Source organism: Astatotilapia calliptera, chromosome 12 (assembly GCF_964374335.1).
Source record: "Astatotilapia calliptera chromosome 12, fAstCal68.1, whole genome shotgun sequence".
Classification (NCBI taxonomy): Eukaryota; Metazoa; Chordata; class Actinopteri; order Cichliformes; family Cichlidae; genus Astatotilapia; species Astatotilapia calliptera.
Genome location: NC_137433.1, coordinates 12,098,528 through 12,116,119, shown reverse-complemented (window position 1 = coordinate 12,116,119; position 17,592 = coordinate 12,098,528). Strand labels below are relative to the sequence as shown.

The 17,592-nt window shown below is 43.0% G+C and overlaps 1 protein-coding gene across 1 annotated transcript; it reads right to left on the bottom strand.

Moving 5' to 3' along the window:
- Positions 1–379: 379 nt before the first annotated feature.
- LOC113034090 (glutathione hydrolase 5 proenzyme-like) lies at positions 380–16,082 on the bottom strand. The gene is made up of 12 exons (XM_026188408.2): positions 15,819–16,082; positions 15,302–15,429; positions 15,117–15,212; positions 14,159–14,345; positions 13,916–14,076; positions 13,541–13,687; positions 13,176–13,306; positions 11,697–11,881; positions 10,760–10,851; positions 2,818–2,924; positions 2,561–2,671; positions 380–2,468 (listed from the first exon to the last, which is right to left on the bottom strand). Exons 1-12 carry the CDS (start codon positions 15,983–15,985, stop codon positions 2,322–2,324), a joined length of 1,659 nt encoding a protein of 552 aa, XP_026044193.1. The 5' UTR covers positions 15,986–16,082; the 3' UTR covers positions 380–2,321.
- Between the last annotated feature and the right edge of the window lie 1,510 nt (positions 16,083–17,592).

The window sequence follows — 17,592 nt, the reverse complement described above, 5'->3', positions numbered from 1 at the left end:
TTTTCCCTTCAGGATTGATTTATTTTCCTGTATTACGAGTAAAATAACATTTTATCTGTGTTGCTGTGAGAATTGATTGCGTGCTGTAGGTGTTCACTGGAAAGTGCGTCAAACTTTCGCTCAGCAAACGTCTCTGCTGAATGTATGAGTCAACGTTTGATCGGATTATCTTGTTCCAACTGCTACAATGTCCCCCACAAAAAATTTCAAACTGATCTATGAGAAACAACATAGACAGGCTGCACAGACTACATTACGGGGCACACATCAATAACAGTGACCTCAGGTTGGAGGGAGAGACCAACAGCAGAAGGGCACATTGGTACATCCACAAAAAAGCCATTACTGCCCGGCTGTCAAACATCGACTGCGACCAGAATTTATTTTTTCCTTTTGTTTACTTTATTTTCAACTGTATATTCATTTTTTAATCATTTTGGTTTTACAAAAAAAAAAAATAGAAACCAGATTTTCAATGCATCTATAACATTTTAAGGTGAAATTTAAAGTACTGACCATTCAACCATTTATTATAAAAATGAGCAACTTTGAAGATGTATCCATTACTATTATACACACAGGGAATATGTTTTGCACAAATGCAAAATTTTCATTTGATATATGTACATAAAATAACAGTGACAAAGCAGCTCATGTGCAAAGGGTAAAAATGCTATGCATGAACAGCTATTTATATGTCAGACATAAGAACCTCTGATCCAAAAGAAAAAAAAAACTAAAGTTAAGAAGCAAAAAATATTTAGTATTTCATTTTTTTAAAGAATTTTAACCTCCTAAGACCTAAACTCTTTCATGGCATGCATTTTTCATTTCTCTTTGTTATTTGGGCTTTTGGGACCTGATGAATGTAAAAAAATTACCTGATTTTTTTTTTCCTGATTTTTGTTTCTGAGAAAAATGAGATCCACATAAGATGACATTCTATCTAAATTTCGATAGAACAGTGGCAGTATAATGTCCTCGTAAGTGGATATCAGGCCCTTGTAGAGCAAAATTTAGTATGTTGGTCTAGACAAACCAAAATGTGATGTCCACTGATGTGGATGCCATGTCCTAGGAGGTTAAACTGATGCCACACACCCTGCGACCAAATGGACGAATATCTCAATTTAAGACAACATTATGAATTAATCTCTATAGTCTGTTGCCTCTAGATTTTGTGAAGCTGACAATGACAATCGCACCAGTGTTATTTGGTTTAGCCTATTAAGTTTTAATTGTGAGTTTTACAAAGCTTGAATATACAAGTGGGACACGGGCACTGTGAAGTTACCCACTACTTTGTAGTGTTCTATTTCTAATGTCTTATGCCTGTCACCATTTTTTTTGTTTCATCCATCTGAACAATCATGTGAAGCATAGTTTACAAAACATGTAATCTATAAGACTTAAAAGCAAGAACTGAGCCTATAAATCCACCACAATCGAGCCGTTTTCCCACAGATTTCTATACAACTGTCTCTAGCTGGCACGACGCTTAGAAAAAACGCAGGTTTAAGTAATTTTAAACTATGTGCTTCTTTCACTTCTTTTATCTGCAGTCTATGTGAATGATTGTTTTTTTTTTTATTCAGTCTATTCATGTCCAAATTTTGGCATCAAACAAAGAATATTTTTTGAATATTTGCATGATTGTGAAATCAACATTTAAGAGAAAGATTTGGCTGTTAAATATCAGACCAACTATTATCCTAAATTGGCTGATAAAAATTTAGATAATGAAATTCAATATCAATATATCCCCAATAATTTATAAAATATAATAACATTTTTTTCAGTTTTTATGATGTATTTGTTTTCTTTGTACTCTTTTGGCTTTATGATTTGAACATTGAATTATTTTATCATTAAACTCAGTTTTATTATGCACATGCCTGAAACACGAGTGTAGTATCATGTACCTTACATAATGTATCTGTTGCTTTTACTACAGAAAACCTGAAAGAAATGCCAGAGAAGAGAGAAATGGCAGAAGTACCAGATGGTAAAATGTGTACAAATAAGCAGAAGAGTGAAAGGGGGGGGGGGGTCAGGCACAGTCACAGATAAGGCTGTTGCTTCTTCTTGTGCAGCAAAATCCATCATGTTACTGTTAGAGTCAGTTGTGTCTAGAGGCCACGAGTTCAACTGCTACATGCTTCTGTAGGTACTCAGCTGAAGAAGACAGATAATCAGCATCTTGTTCAATGATTTTCCAGCAGGACAGACACCATCTGCTACAGATTTTGTGGTTTTGTGGCTGCAAGAATTTGTATAACCTTAAAGCTATGCTATTAAACTAACATCCCTGGCTTTTGGCCTCAGTAACCAGCTGCTTTGCCTTTTTTCCTTTCATCAGACCATGCAGAGATACAGCTGTCTTCCTTTTCCACAGCGTTAACTACATTGTAGAAACGTGTTGCTGGTTGATGATTGTGTCCCTTTTTCTTAAGAGCCTCAATTACATCCTGAAGTACAAAGAGGAGAAGAGATTCAGATAGAACAAAAGCAGAATTTCTTATTGTGCTATCATTTAAATACACTGAATATTTACACGTACCTTTTCAAAGTTGGGTTCAAACTTTACTGCATTTTCAGAGTCGACATAAACAACTGGAGTATTAATTGCGTCCTTAAGGCTCTTTCCAAACCAAAGGTGGTTTATGAGCGCCTTGAAGAGAAATAGTAGAATACATTGCAGTCTTTCAGATGGGAAAGTGATGATTAAAGAATGGATTAGGGTGAAAATGCCTCTGACTACAATGTTTACTCTAACACCAAAGAGGGTTTGCATCATTTTATCTCCTGGACACGTACCGAGGCCATTCCAGTAGTGATCATATTCCCACCAGTCGATCCAATCACCAGTGTCTTCGACTGAGACTTCAGCACAACTGGAGCCATAGAGGAGGGAGGCTGCTCTCCTGAGAAATACAACAAAAGCCTTGAGTGACAGCACAAAACTACAATCCACACTCATCACTGTTAGGAGAAAAATGATCACAAAATGATTGCTTCTGAATGATGTGAAGCAGAGGGTGAAGGGCATTTATTCAACCCTGACATGTGCCGTTTACTTTTGTTCAGCATCTGACATCAGACATCAATGTTCACATTGGCATCCTCGTCTTCAAGCAACTTAAAGAAGTCCAGACGCTTTTCTTTGCAAGCTCCTTTCACCAAAATAAAAGCTTTCCGAAAACCTCCGGTGCAAAAGTGTGCCGGTAGTGGTCAGACACGTTCTCACTCCCAAAGCGTAATAATTTTCGCTAGGTGACAAATTGTCAACATTTTATGCTTTCGGGTACCCAACACGTTCCTAAATTACGGCATCGGAAAAAGGAGAGCACATGAGAACCGTTTGGACTCAATCTACACATGTTGTTCATTTTCTAAAAATCGATTTGGAAAACACTATTTTACGTCATTTAACTGCTAGTAAAGGTTAGGAATAAGGTTATAGTTAGGGATAAGGTTAGGTTTAGGGCTGGAACACATGGCTGGAACGTCTATTATGGCGGGACCGTCATTCCACTGGAATTCAGCCATAACCCGACCATGAGAAAGCACGTCCGGCGATTTAGCTGAAAACATCGGAAGATCCGTTTTGTCGGCCATCCAAAGGTTTAGCAGTAGTGCACTCTTAGCAGCTGCAGTCTCCACTTCACAATCGCTGCAGCACATGTCCAGCAAAATCGCTGGACATGCTCGTAGGCAAGAAGTGAAGCGAGGAGAAGTGTGGAGGAGAACAGACAATTTTGCACCGGAGGTTTTCGGGAAGCTTTTATTTTGGTATTTCCATTGATCCGTACAATTAATTTGCATATTAGCCTAAACATTTAGGTTTAACATTTAACATTTAGCATTTAGATTTAACATTTAGATTTAGATTTAACATTTAACATTTAGATTTAAATATAATATTTAGATTCAACATTTAACATTTAGATTTAACATTTAACATTTAGATTTAAATATAATATTTAGATTTAACATTTAACATTTAGATTTAACATTTAACATTTAGATTTAAATATAATATTTAGATTTAATATTTAACATTTAGATTTAATATTTAACATTTGATGAAAAGTTACAAATATTTTACTAAATGTTGTAAAAAATTACTCAAAAAAATACGTTTTTGTAAGGTTTTGAGCTAAATGTGGAAAAATGTTGCCGTTAATTTCAGCATGTTTCACTTTACAAACGGCGCCCCATAGATATCCACAGCTCCTAAAGGTGTAAAAGGTGCTAAAGCTTCATATTAACTAGCTCTAGAATACAGCCGTAGCCATGAATCCCTGCTTTGGTACAGAAGAGCTTTTAGCATTTAGCTAACAATAGCATGCTAATTTTAGCTAAATGCTAAAATGCCAACATGCTCACAACCTAACATGCTAATATTAAATATGCATTTTTATCAGGTATATAAATACCTCAGTTACATCAACATATGATACATCGACAGAAAAGTGCCAGTGTAGCTAAGTACTCACACGTGTTTGTACAGAAATATAGAAAGAAATTTCGAATATGTCTGGACCAATAATAATATCCAAATAGAAAATGATTTATTCAAATGCCCAACCACAAACGCATAAAATGTGCCGCTAAGTAAACAGATTATTTCTAACCTTGGACAGCTTGGTATGTAGACTATTTGAAGTTGGCTAAATCTCTATTACAATTACTAGCAAAAACACCATTCTGTATTTAGTGGTGACTTAAACAATACACAGATGCAAATGTTGGTCACCTTTAAGTTAGGTATAGGTGGGGTACACTGAACGTGACATGTGAAACAAAAAAAAAGGAGAACATAACGTCGCATTCGCAGAGGAATGATGGAAAAAAAACATAAAAATTGCTGTATTAATAATATTAATAATCGCTGTATGTGTGACGATGTTTGTGCAAAGTTTTGTTCAGATTAGTCCACCGGTTAAGGAGGTGATAGGGTACATACAGACATACAGTGGGGCAAAAAAGTATTTAGTCAGCCACCGATTGTGCAAGTTCCCCCACTTAAAACGATGACAGAGGTCAGTAATTTGCACCAGAGGTACACTTCAACTGTGAGAGACAGAATGTGAAAAAAAAATCCATGAATCCACATGGTAGGATTTGTAAAGAATTTATTCGTAAATCAGGGTGGAAAATAAGTATTTGGTCAATAACAAAAATACAACTCAATACTTTGTAACATAACCTTTGTTGGCAATAACAGAGGTCAAACGTTTACTATAGGTCTTTACCAGGTTTGCACACACAGTAGCTGGTATTTTGGCCCATTCCTCCATGCAGATCTTCTCGAGAGCAGTGATGTTTTGGGGCTGTCGCCGAGCAACACGGACTTTCAACTCCCGCCACAGATTTTCTATGGGGTTGAGGTCTGGAGACTGGCTAGGCCACTCCAGGACTTTCAAATGCTTCTTACGGAGCCACTCCTTTGTTGCCCGGGCGGTGTGTTTTGGATCATTGTCATGTTGCAAGACCCAGCCTCGTTTCATCTTCAAAGTTCTCACTGATGGAAGGAGGTTTTGGCTCAAAATCTCACGATACATGGCCCCATTCATTCTGTCCTTAACACGGATCAGTCGTCCTGTCCCCTTGGCAGAAAAACAGCCCCATAGCATGATGTTTCCACCCCCATGCTTCACAGTAGGTATGGTGTTCTTGGGATGCAACTCACTATTCTTCTTCCTCCAAACACGACGAGTTGAGTTTATACCAAAAAGTTCTACTTTGGTTTCATCTGACCACATGACATTCTCCCAATCCTCTGCTGTATCATCCATGTGCTCTCTGGCAAACTTCAGACGGGCCTGGACATGCACTGGCTTCAGCAGCGGAACACGTCTGGCACTGCGGGATTTGATTCCCTGCCGTTGTAGTGTGTTACTGATGGTGACCTTTGTTACTTTGGTCCCAGCTCTCTGCAGGTCATTCACCAGGTCCCCCCGTGTGGTTCTGGGATCTTTGCTCACCGTTCTCATGATCATTTTGACCCCACGGGATGAGATCTTGCGTGGAGCCCCAGATCGAGGGAGATTATCAGTGGTCTTGTATGTCTTCCATTTTCTGATGATTGCTCCCACAGTTGATTTTTTCACACCAAGCTGCTTGCCTATTGTAGATTCACTCTTCCCAGTCTGGTGCAGGTCTACAATACTTTTCCTGGTGTCCTTCGAAAGCTCTTTGGTCTTGGCCATGGCGGAGTTTGGAGTCTGACTGTTTGAGGCTGTGGACAGGTGTCTTTTATACAGATGATCAGTTCAAACAGGTGCCATTCATACAGGTAATGAGTGGGGGACAGAAAAGCTTCTTACAGAAGACGTTACAGGTCTGTGAGAGCCAGAGATTTTCCTTGTTTGAGGTGACCAAATACTTATTTTCCACCCTAATTTACGAATAAATTCTTTACAAATCCTACCATGTGAATTCCTGGATTTTTTTTTTCACATTCTGTCTCTCACAGTTGAAGTGTACCTCTGGTGCAAATTACTGACCTCTGTCATCATTTTAAGTGGGAGAACTTGCACAATCGGTGGCTGACTAAATACTTTTTTGCCCCACTGTATATACATAAATATGCTATAATCATTATAGTAATGTCATGGTCCTGCGACCATGACTCGGTGACTTTGTGTTTGTGTTCTTTATTGTTATTACTTTTATTATTATTCATGGCTGTTTTGGGATGGTTTGTGTTTGGGATTTTAGATACTGGGTTTTGGGTTTGTGCTCCCTCTATTGGTCCCTGGTGTCAGTGTTCCCCTGTCTCGTCAGGTTAACCAGGTCCAGCTGTGTCTCCCACCTGTGTGTGATTTCCCAGTGTCTCTCTGTGTACTTATAGTGTGTGTTTTCCTCTGCTCCTCGTCGCGTCGTCTGTATTCATACCTTGTGAAATCCCCTGCGTGCTCTCCCTGCTGTTCTCCCTTCATGTTCAGGTTTGCCACTCCTCTGTGTAGTTTATCCCAGTTTAGTTCGTCCTTAGTTCTGTTTGCCATCTCCACTTTATGTCTGGTATTGTTAATAAATCACCCTTCACATCTGAATAAGTGCTGCATCTGAGTCCTCCTTTCCACTCTTCACACGGCCGCTGCCCCGGACCGTGACAGTACGACGTGACCACAAGATGGACCCAGCAGCGCTTAATCCGTCCAGGGAGCTACGGGAGACGCTCATCGATGCCACACAGGAGCTCATCGACCTGTGGCTGGAAAACCCGGGTGGCACGTCCCAGCGCGCTATAGAGAGGCGGCTACAGCGTCTGGTGACCGGTCTCCCATGGCTTCTGGGCTCGCTTCGTTCGTGGGAGCAGGAGTTTCTTCTTTTGGACCTTGGACTTCTCCCCCCATCTGCATTCACTTTCGAGCAGCCCGATGCGGTGAGTGAGCGGGATGCATTGCTTTCCCCAGTTTCCGGGACTTTGTTTTCTGGGGCTATTCAGAGCGGGATGGGAGACTGTATGGATCGCTTACCTACCTTCGTGGTAACGGATCCTTCCCAAGTGGGCGTGTACAAACCCGCTGCAAAACTGACAGACTGTGTCTGTCTGAGCCAGGACTTTATTGCCATTCTCCGGCTCAGTTCTGTGTCCAGCCACAAGCTTCCCAGTCTGTAGCTCAACCATTAGCCTCCCTTAAGCCACAATTTTCACACTGTTTTTCCACCGCTGTTTCTGAGCAGGGAGACAAACTGTTTCACTACGGACCTGTTCCTCAAAAGCTGGCTACATTAGAGACTATTGCTCACTCCGGGGCTTCCCCAGAGGCTGGGTTACTGCCCTCAGCTTACTCTGGACCCCTGGAGGCCAAAATGCCAGCTGTGAACTGCACCGGGCTGTCACTGCCTGAGCAGGGTCAGTGCTCTGCGCAGCTGCAGCCCTCCTTATGTGTGCCGGAGGCCCACGTGCCTACTGGTTTTGTTTCATACGTGCCAGAGGCCCACGTGCCTACTGGTTTTGTTTCATATGTGCCAGAGGCCCACGTGCCTACTGGTTTTGTCTCATATGTGCCAGAGGCCCACGTGCCTACTGGTTTTGTTTCATGTGTGCCAGAGGCCCACGTGCCTACTGGTTTTGTTTCATGTGTGCCGGGGGCCCCGGTGCCCACTGGTTCTGCGGCTGTTTTCGCTGGGGGGCCCGAGGAGCCCGTCCAGCCTCCTGCTTCGCTAGCTGGGGGGCCCGAGGAGCCCGTCCAGCCTCATGCCACACTGACTGCCACGTCGGCTGGGGGGCCCGAGGATCCCGTCCGGCCACCTGTGGCTGCTTCTCCACCTGTGGCTGCTTCTCCACCTGTGGCTGCAGCGCCGCCTCCTGCAGTACCATCACCTGCAGCGCTACCACCTGCTACTGCCACGCCTCAGCCTGAAGCTTCAGCCTCGCCTGGTTCTGGTCCAGCTTCATCCTCACCTGGCCCAGCTTCAGCTTCAGCGTCAGCTTCGCCTGACCCAGCTTCGGCTACAGCTTCATCATCGCCTGGTCCGGCTTCATCCTCGCCTGGCCCGGTTTCATCCACGCCTGGCCCGGTTTCATCCACGCCTGGTCCGGCTTCATCCTCGGCTTCAGCCTCGCCTGGTCCGGCTTCATCCTCGCCTGGCCCGGTTTCATCCACGCCTGGCCCGGTTTCATCCACGCCTGGTCCGGCTTCATCCTCGGCTTCAGCCTCGCCTGATTCTGGTCCAGCTTCATCCTCACCTGGCCCAGCTTCAGCTACAGCTTCGTCCTCGCCCAGCCCGGCTTCAGCTACAGCTTCTTCATCGCCTGGCCCGGTTTCATCCACGCCTGGCCCGGTTTCATCCACGCCTGGCCCGGTTTCATCTCCAGCTTCATCCACGCCTGGTCCGGCTTCGGCTTCTGCTTCAGCATCGCCTGGTCCAGCTTCGGCTTCTGCTTCAGCATCGCCTGGTCCAGCCTTTGTGTCTGCATCCTCGTCTGGTCCAGCCTTCGTGCCCGCATCCTTGGCCACAGCATCCTCATCTTCACCCACTGCGCCTGGTCCAGCCTCCGCTTCAGCATCCTCATCAGCCTCGCCTGGTCCAGCCTTCGTGTCTGCATCCTCGTCTGGTCCAGCCTTCGTGTCTGCATCCTCGTCTGGTCCAGCCTTCGTGTCTGCATCTTCGTCTGGTCCAGCCTTCGTGTCTGCATCTTCGCCTGCAGCAGCGTCTTCAGCATCCGCACCATTGCCTGCAGCAGCGTCTTCAGCATCTTCGCCCGCTGCGGCCCCGGCTTCCATGCCTTCAGCCTCGCCTGGCCCAGCCTCGTTTGGGTCTGGAGCTAAACGGCCGTTTTCTAGACCGCTGGCTAGGCTACTGGCCGGGCGCCATCGCCTGAGCAGCCGCCGTTGCCTTCCGCACAGCCGGCCCCCGGACCGCCATCGCCTGAGCGGCCGCCGTTGCCTTCCGCACGGCCGGCCCCTGGACCGCCATCGCCTGAGCGGCCGCCGTTGCCTTCTTCGTGGCCGGCCGCCTGAACTGTGTTTCGGACTCGGCTCCCCTGTGGGTTTTGTGAACGTTTGTTTGGGACTCTGGGGCCTTCGTTTTGGTCATGGCCCGGTCCCTCCGTCCTGGGCCCCCTGCCACCCGCCCGGGTCTGGTGGTGTGTTTCTGTGGCTGTCAGGGGCCAGCCCTTGAGGGGGGGGTACTGTCATGGTCCTGCGACCATGACTCGGTGACTTTGTGTTTGTGTTCTTTATTGTTATTACTTTCATTATTATTCATGGCTGTTTTGGGATGGTTTGTGTTTGGGATTTTAGATACTGGGTTTTGGGTTTGTGCTCCCTCTATTGGTCCCTGGTGTCAGTGTTCCCCTGTCTCGTCAGGTTAACCAGGTCCAGCTGTGTCTCCCACCTGTGTGTGATTTCCCAGTATCTCTCTGTGTACTTATAGTGTGTGTTTTCCTCTGCTCCTCGTCGTGTCGTCTGTATTCATACCTTGTGAAATCCCCTGCGTGCTCTCCCTGCTGTTCTCCCTTCATGTTCAGGTTTGCCACTCCTCTGTGTAGTTTATCCCAGTTTAGTTCGTCCTTAGTTCTGTTTGCCATCTCCACTTTATGTCTGGTATTGTTAATAAATCACCCTTCACATCTGAATAAGTGCTGCATTTGAGTCCTCCTTCCACTCTTCACACGGCCGCTGCCCCGGACCGTGACAAGTAAGTTGCAACCTTACTAATTGTTTTGGAACTGTGGAAATTTCTCTGTATTTATGTAACTACATCATAAGTGTGAAGTCTCTCCTTTGGGTCCCAAACTGTCCCAGTGACCTAGATGAGCAGCTGGCTGGCACTGACATTACCTGATTTTGAGGAATATGTGTCTTAATGTTACGGCAGCCTCTTCTGAATCTTTGACATAATTACATAAAAGAAAAATATGTTGTGTCAGGAAAATGATTTCAGAACTGTGAGATAATAATAGGTCACAACAAGATGTGTTTACTTAGTTTATCTTGTTTATCTTGACGTAAGGTATGATAACGTTTTGGAGGGTTTTTTGTATCAAGCTCCTGAGTCTCCCGTTGCTCCAGTTTAAAACTGGTCTCACAAGATTTGTCTAACAATGAGGCAGTGTTTCATTAATCCCACTGCTGAAAGGGAAAATAACAGTTACCACTAAAAAAATAAACTCTTTGTGCCATTAGTAAAAAGCCATTGAAAGAATCCTCACTGTGCCACCTCTTCTGCCTAATGCTCTCCCGTGATTGCTTGAGTTTCATAAATATTAAATGTAAAATGGATCGTGCTGATCCTTTACCTGTAGAGATACTTTCAGCTCTTCTACAGAAGTCATACAACTGGTTGTTGAGGATGATTCCAGTACTTGGAGAGAAGACTTTGGAGCCAAATCTGTAAAGAAAACAACATTAAATCAACTAGATCTACACCCTGTGACGCAGACAACACAAACTCATTCTGCAGTACAGCCATTGTACAAAGCAGCTTCTAAAAATAATCTCTTAAACCTTTTTAATCTTTCAGTTTCAAAGGAAGACACATTTTTGATAGCTGCTTATGTGCGATTTTTTTCAGTCGCGCGATTAAAAGTTCATAGGGCACGATGCAGGGTCTCACACTATACGGCCCGATGCTCTGATGCGACCTGAGTGCTCACACTGTGCGTACATAAAACGAAGGTTATAACAGAAATTCTATCGCTCGCTCTCCCTCTCTGTCTTTCACTCACACAGACACGCACACCACCACCATCAACTTTGCTAAATTGCTAATGAAAAACATTGATCAGGCAGCTGTGATTGAGCAGCAGTGTAGATCCAACTATTTTCACGGTTGTTGTGGTCGTGATAATTTTGTGAGGCCACATCGAAAAGGCTCGGATGAGCTTTCCAAAGTTCTACAAGTTGTGCCTCCATCGCTTGTGTCCAGATCACACGCTGCACTGCCGTGCTGCGCCGTCTTTTTCGCTGACATTTGTGTTTGCGCGTGCACAGTGTGACAAACTGCAGTGACACCCTCGCGACCAAGCGATTGATGATCTGGAGCTGGTCGTGAGGTGTTAATCGAGTCTCGTTACCCCACGTATACTATACGATGCACGATGAAGGCCAAAATCGGGCCGATCGTCAAAACGGTCGCACGACTCAAAAATCGGCTCAAAATGGGCCAAAAATCGCACAGTGTAAGCCCAGCATAAGTCCAGCATAACAGTGAAACAGATTCATCCAGACACTGACATGTGGTTGATGCTGCTGGTGACAGACACAGCGGATCCATCTTCAGTCAGCACAGACACATGTGTGGTACCCATGCTCTCCAGATACGGAGTGATGCCGTAATACTGGAGATCGTGAGTCTTGTCGCTGCTGATCAAGATCCGTATGTTGTCTGCAAAGCTACCCTCTGTGAAATTCTTTGCCATCTGTTAGAAGTACAGATGGCAAAAAAACAAACGCATTACAGAAAATACAGGAATATCAAGACAAACAACAAATTAGAGCCAAATCTAAAAGGGATTTGAGTTCATCTGCTTTTAAAACTCTTATTTGTTACTTATTTATTTCAAACATTACACTGCCTGTCAGAATTATCATGTTGAAATGAAAGATTTATGGGAGAAAGCACTCTATGCAGTAATGTGAAAAACTAAGTACACCCTTACTGCTTCCATAAGAATTAAGAGGGTAAGTAGCAGCCTGATGCTGTTAATCAAATGTACTTGATCAGATGTAAGAGTGAGCACACATACATGTATAAAAGAAGACGTTTGCTAGTCTAGAGTGTTCCATTGCTTTAACACAATGCTACAATCTTCCCACGACTGGAAATTGCTGTAAATTTACCCTAAAGTCAAAGTGTGCATTGCTCAAAGAAATTGATATAAACTAGAGAAAACCTCTAAACTCACAGTACAGCGAGGAAAGACTAACACTAATGGCTTGTTTAGAAGGGTTGACAGAAGAAGGCCTCTTCTCCAAACCACCTCAACTTGAGGAGTAGTGGCTGTACTCTGAGCCCCTCCTGAGCTCCTCATCCTAACTCAGAGGCTAAGCACAGTCACCCTTCAGAGGAAGCTCATTTTCACTGCCTGTATCTCTTCCTTTCTCACTACCCACACAGCATATCATCACAAACACCTCATAACGAACTGTCAAGCACAGTAGTGGAGGAGGGACGGTTTGGGCTTTGGTACCTTGTGAAGCATGTAAAAGGCAGACATTTATTTGCAAACGTTCAGTTTTGCAAATGTTCAGTCATGATCCAGACCCTAGAGAGGGCCAGATTCCTCCACAGTAATGTGAGAGACTGATAAAGCCGTATAGAAAATGATTGTTTTAAGATAGTGTTGCTAAAAGTGGTTCAACACACCACTGAATCATGGGATGTACTTAGTTTTCTACAAGACTGTACAGCAAAGGTCCTGCAAGTTCTTTTTCACATTACTGTACAGTGAAGGGGAAATAATTACTTGATCCCCTGATTAATTTGTAAGTTTACAAAGAAATGTCTCTAATTTATGGTACTTTTGTTTTAACGGAGACAGAATATCAACCAAACATCCAGAAAAAAAACCAAAAAACAAAACACACATTACATAAAAGTTATAAACTGATTTGCCTGTTACTGAGTGAAATTAGTTTTGGTAAAACATGACTTTGTACTTGTTGGAGAAACCTAATGCCTGAATCTTCTTGTTGGTATTTTCAGATACTTACTTTATTTGAGTGGAACTTTGGATCTCGGATATGTTTCTTTAATCCATTGGAAAATTTGAAAGCTTCAATATAACGATGATAATATAATATTTTTTCATCAGTCGTCTTAAGTTCTGAGTTCATTTTATATCCTGAAAATATAAACAATTGTTATTTCTTTTATTTAAAAATATATTCTCACTGTATCACACTTGTAAAGATTTGATAGGACCTGTTTCTTCCATGCAAAAAACACCATATGCAACAACCAATAAATGCAATAATTTGAACAGCTCAGCTCAAAAAATAAAATGATCCAAAAGCATCACATAGTGATTTCGAAGTATAGATGATCAGAATCTCTGCAGTCAGTGTCTAACAGGAACCTTTCATGATGTTAAGGATGAAGCTGAGGATGATTCCTCCGGCAGGGGGCGGAGGGAAGTACATCTGGTACTCTCCCAAAGGAACAGCCCACGCATCAGTCACTGTAACTTTATATGAGGCCAAGTCCTGCAGTGTGAGTGTTCCTCCTGAGCAAAAACATTGAAATAAATGGTTCTGCTAAGCACAACTGAACACAGTGCATCTCATAATCAAAACTTTTAATGGATCCAGACAGCCCACAGTGTAGCCTATGAGGGATCATGGCAGAGATTCACAGAGCCAATTGATTTGTTCGTTTGTAATTAGATCATTGTGCCTGGCAGACATAGAAAATGGTCAGAAAAGAGAGCAGGATAAAACCTGTCTGACAATACCTTCTTTCTGTATGTCACTGATTAAATCCTTCGCTATTGTTCCGCTGTAAAACACATCTGGTCCCTCATTTGCGATCATCTCCAAAGTGTCAGCCAGTTTCTCAAATTTCACAGTATCACCGGCTTTAAGAAGGTTTCCGTTCTCGTCTGAATATAGTTTCCTAAAAGACAAAGACAGGGAGATAAAACATTAATTGCTTGCTCCTCATATTTTTGAACTCACATTGTCGACATATTTCATACCGCAGTGACTGGGTGCTGCTTGTATTGATGGTTGGGAGGTATAGACTTTGGACGTAAGGAAGAGGGAATCCTTCCCTGGCCAGTTTGATGGTCGGCTGAAAGAGGTCGGCCCACGGCAACTTCCCATAAAGCTGATGTGCCTCTGCATAACCTCGAATTTCCCCAGGAACCCCAATCCATCTGCTATCTGATCACAGTAACACATACATTTACTCATGTTTTGAGTTTACTGTAACTCCTTTATCATCCATATGTAGCGCTTCTCTACTCTATCTGAGCACTCAAAGTATTTTATACAACTTGTTCATTCACCCAATCACTTTGCTAGGTTTTTAGTTCTATCTAACTGACATGCATCCGTCGAGCTTCTCGATGGATGCATCAGAGAGCAACCTGGGGTTAGCATCTTGCCCAAGGATATTTGGCATGCAGACTGGAGCAGACTGGGATCGAAACAACCTTCCGGTTAGTAGGTGACCCGCTCTACTACCTGAGCTACAGCCACCCCATGTTTCTATTTGACTATTTGTTTTTACATGTCTACAGTTTTCCTGGTTTAATAATGTTTACACAATATAATTTACATACTTTACTTTCCATTTATGTCCGCCTACATTAACACTAAACTGAATAGAAGATTAATCACTTTGCTGTTCTAGCACGTGTGATCTTGCAGTGCCTTGGGTATGTAACCGCAGCTACTTGAAGTCATCCCTGTCAAAGAAAATATATCTGCAGAATGGTCTGACAGGATCTGCTGCTTATGTCATGACAAACCACCAAACAGAAGTCTTTAAACTTTGAGCCCTGAGCTTGTAAATTCATTACTCAATGTGGAGCTTCTCAAGCCGGTAATTGGGCATGACACATGGAAGATTAAAACAAGAAAGACAGCCTACAAAAGACGCAGGGGAATAAAAAACTGATGCAGAAGTCTTATAAAAGAAAAGCAGCCTACCTTTTTTTACTTGAATAGTGCTGTTACATGACTTAAGCAGGTCAGGGTTCAAGTTTGCAGGGGCGGTCTCTCTGGAATTGATGATTTTCACTTTACCTTTGAAAAGATGAGACATTATAACTTGATCCTTTCCGGCAGGCCTGAAGCGCTGCATTAGAATAAGGGGAGTGAGGGTGTCTTGTTACCAGAGACGTCCATAATTGTGAATATGGACCCCCCTCCGATACCAGCACTCTGTGGATTCATGATTGAGGTGCACAGCAGCGCAGCAATGGCGCCATCTACTGGCGAGCCGCCTTTCTGAAGAATGTCCCTAAATGAACAGAAGAATGTCCTTCATCACTTTGCGTTCCTATTTTCGTTGTCGAGTGCGCCTTAAAAGTAGGGAAATGTTTATGTTTTGCATAGACCGCTGTTTTGCAAATCACCTCCAATTTCCACTCTTATGAAATGTTACATGGTTATGCAATCGCATACTGAAGCGTGCTCATTGAACTCATGAACTCATTACTTGGGTGAGGAGCTGCCTCGTAAATAGAGAAACACCATAATCCTCCACTTCCGTGATGATGATTATCCGGGTTAAGATCCCCAAAATGTTTTAGTGTTTGCCAAACTTTGGTTAAGAAACCAGCATGTTTTGCCTTAGTTGGAACATAGTAAAGAGAGCAGTTTGGTTGAAAAGTTTCAAATGTCACTCACCGTCCGATCTCTGAACATCTCCCTGAGTCTGCGGCCACTGCAGCTTTCCAGAAAGTGCCAGTTGGGCATTTGCGTCTCGCAAGTACAGCAATACACACAATTATAGCAACCAAGCAGAGTAGTATCAGTGCGCAACAAGTGTACACTCTCGCCTTAGACCTCGCCATGGCTGTTGTTTCTCTGTGTCACCACTTCATCTGACCGACTACTTCTCTAAAATTTTACAACCTGATGAATAAATTGGGACGTGCTTGGCTCCACCCACCGCGATAAGCGCGCGGAGAGGAGGACAGGAAAGAAACCAGCTGCTGATCCAGTCTCAGAACTTTGCGCAGAGAAATCATAGAGTTGATAGAGTCGAGTAGCTCGATAAAACATGCTTATTAAAAAAAATAGTGCAGCATTCTGGGATTTGCTGGAGATGCACAAAAACATTACAGCTTAAATCGTCAAGAATATGAGGTTTCATGGGAGGAGGGGGGGTCTTCTTTTAGTCTGGAAGCTGCTTTTTGTGTGATATCTTCACAAGTGTTTAAGCAAATGTCTGCCTTTTACATAAACCAGCCAGGGCCTGTCACAATGATATTCAGGAAGAAGTCGCAGGTAACCGTGTCATATCATGTTACTATATGTTGTTGTGCTTGTTCTACAAGTGAGGCTCGTTTAGAAAGGAGAGTGCACAGCTGTAGATTTCCCTGTGGTGGAGCCAAGAATGATTGTACGGTGTCCAGCTTTCGTTTTAACGACAGGAACATATATTATAGACATACTCCAGATCTCCAAAATAACCTTCTTTTGGACCTTATTGCAAGCTTCAAAAATATGATAAAGCTGACAGATGTGCTCTGGAAAGTAAAAATGATTTCATCATCACTAAAATGTGTTTGCAAAAGAATTTGCAAAGTCATGCCGATTCATCACGAAACACTGAATCAAACTCCTTTATAAGTTAAAAGTATCCCTATTAGTATTGGTATTGGCAATAGTGGCCCTGTATTTACTTGGTTTCAGATCAATACCAAAATGTATTGTATTGCACAGCACTACCAAACTCTCAAACCACAGGCGATGGGTGAGCCACGAGAAGGACCTCCCAGCTCAGTGAAGAGATTATGAGACAAAAAATGGATATAAGTCCATTGGGCTATTACTTTACCTTCAAGGTAAAGTAATAGCCCATGGCAAATTTGGAAACTGTTGGCAGTTGACTATCTTCAACACATCTGCATTTGTTTTGCAATTTTCAAGTAGGCTCATGTGTTAAAACTACCTGTGCAAGCTCAAAGTACTTCCCAAAGTCTGCATAGGCCCATCTGCTCAGTGTCCTCCTCAGTCACGCTGGTTACCATGATTTCTGGTACGATTCAGTTTAACTTACACCCACAGTGTATCAGTGGAATTCAGCTGTGTGTGTGTGTGTATCAGTGGACATAATTTTATACATAGAGGTTAGAGTGTGGCTATGAAGAAAGCTTTTCTTTAAAAAAAAGAGTTTAGGGACATAATTACAAAACTTGTCCCATCCTGACGACCTCTTCCACTGTGATCTGGACCAATCTGTATTTTGTCTCTTCTACACCCTCCAACTTGAACTTAAGTATGTGAAATATACTTTTATCAAGATTAAAGAGAGTACTGCTTGCTACTGACTTTAATGTAAATTAACTTTACTGTTAACATTCCTCGTCTTTTACTTTGAAAGGTACAAATAGAAATAGTATTGGACATTCCTTTCTTTGCTACAGGCCGGGTGGGCTCCTAGTAAAGTTTGCAG

What these genes read in the sequence shown, in the direction of transcription:
- LOC113034090 (XM_026188408.2), bottom strand. Translation starts at nt 15,985, where the DNA reads ATGGCGAGGTCTAAGGCGAGAGTGTACACTTGTTGCGCACTGATACTA. An exon ending in AGATGTTCAGAGATCGGACG is followed by an intron (nt 15,430 to 15,818) that starts GTGAGTGACATT and finishes CTGTTCATTTAG; the next exon opens with GGACATTCTTCAGAAAGGCG. An exon ending in AGCTGAAAGTATCTCTACAG is followed by an intron (nt 2,925 to 10,759) that starts GTAAAGGATCAG and finishes TGTATTTCTCAG; the next exon opens with GAGAGCAGCCTCCCTCCTCT.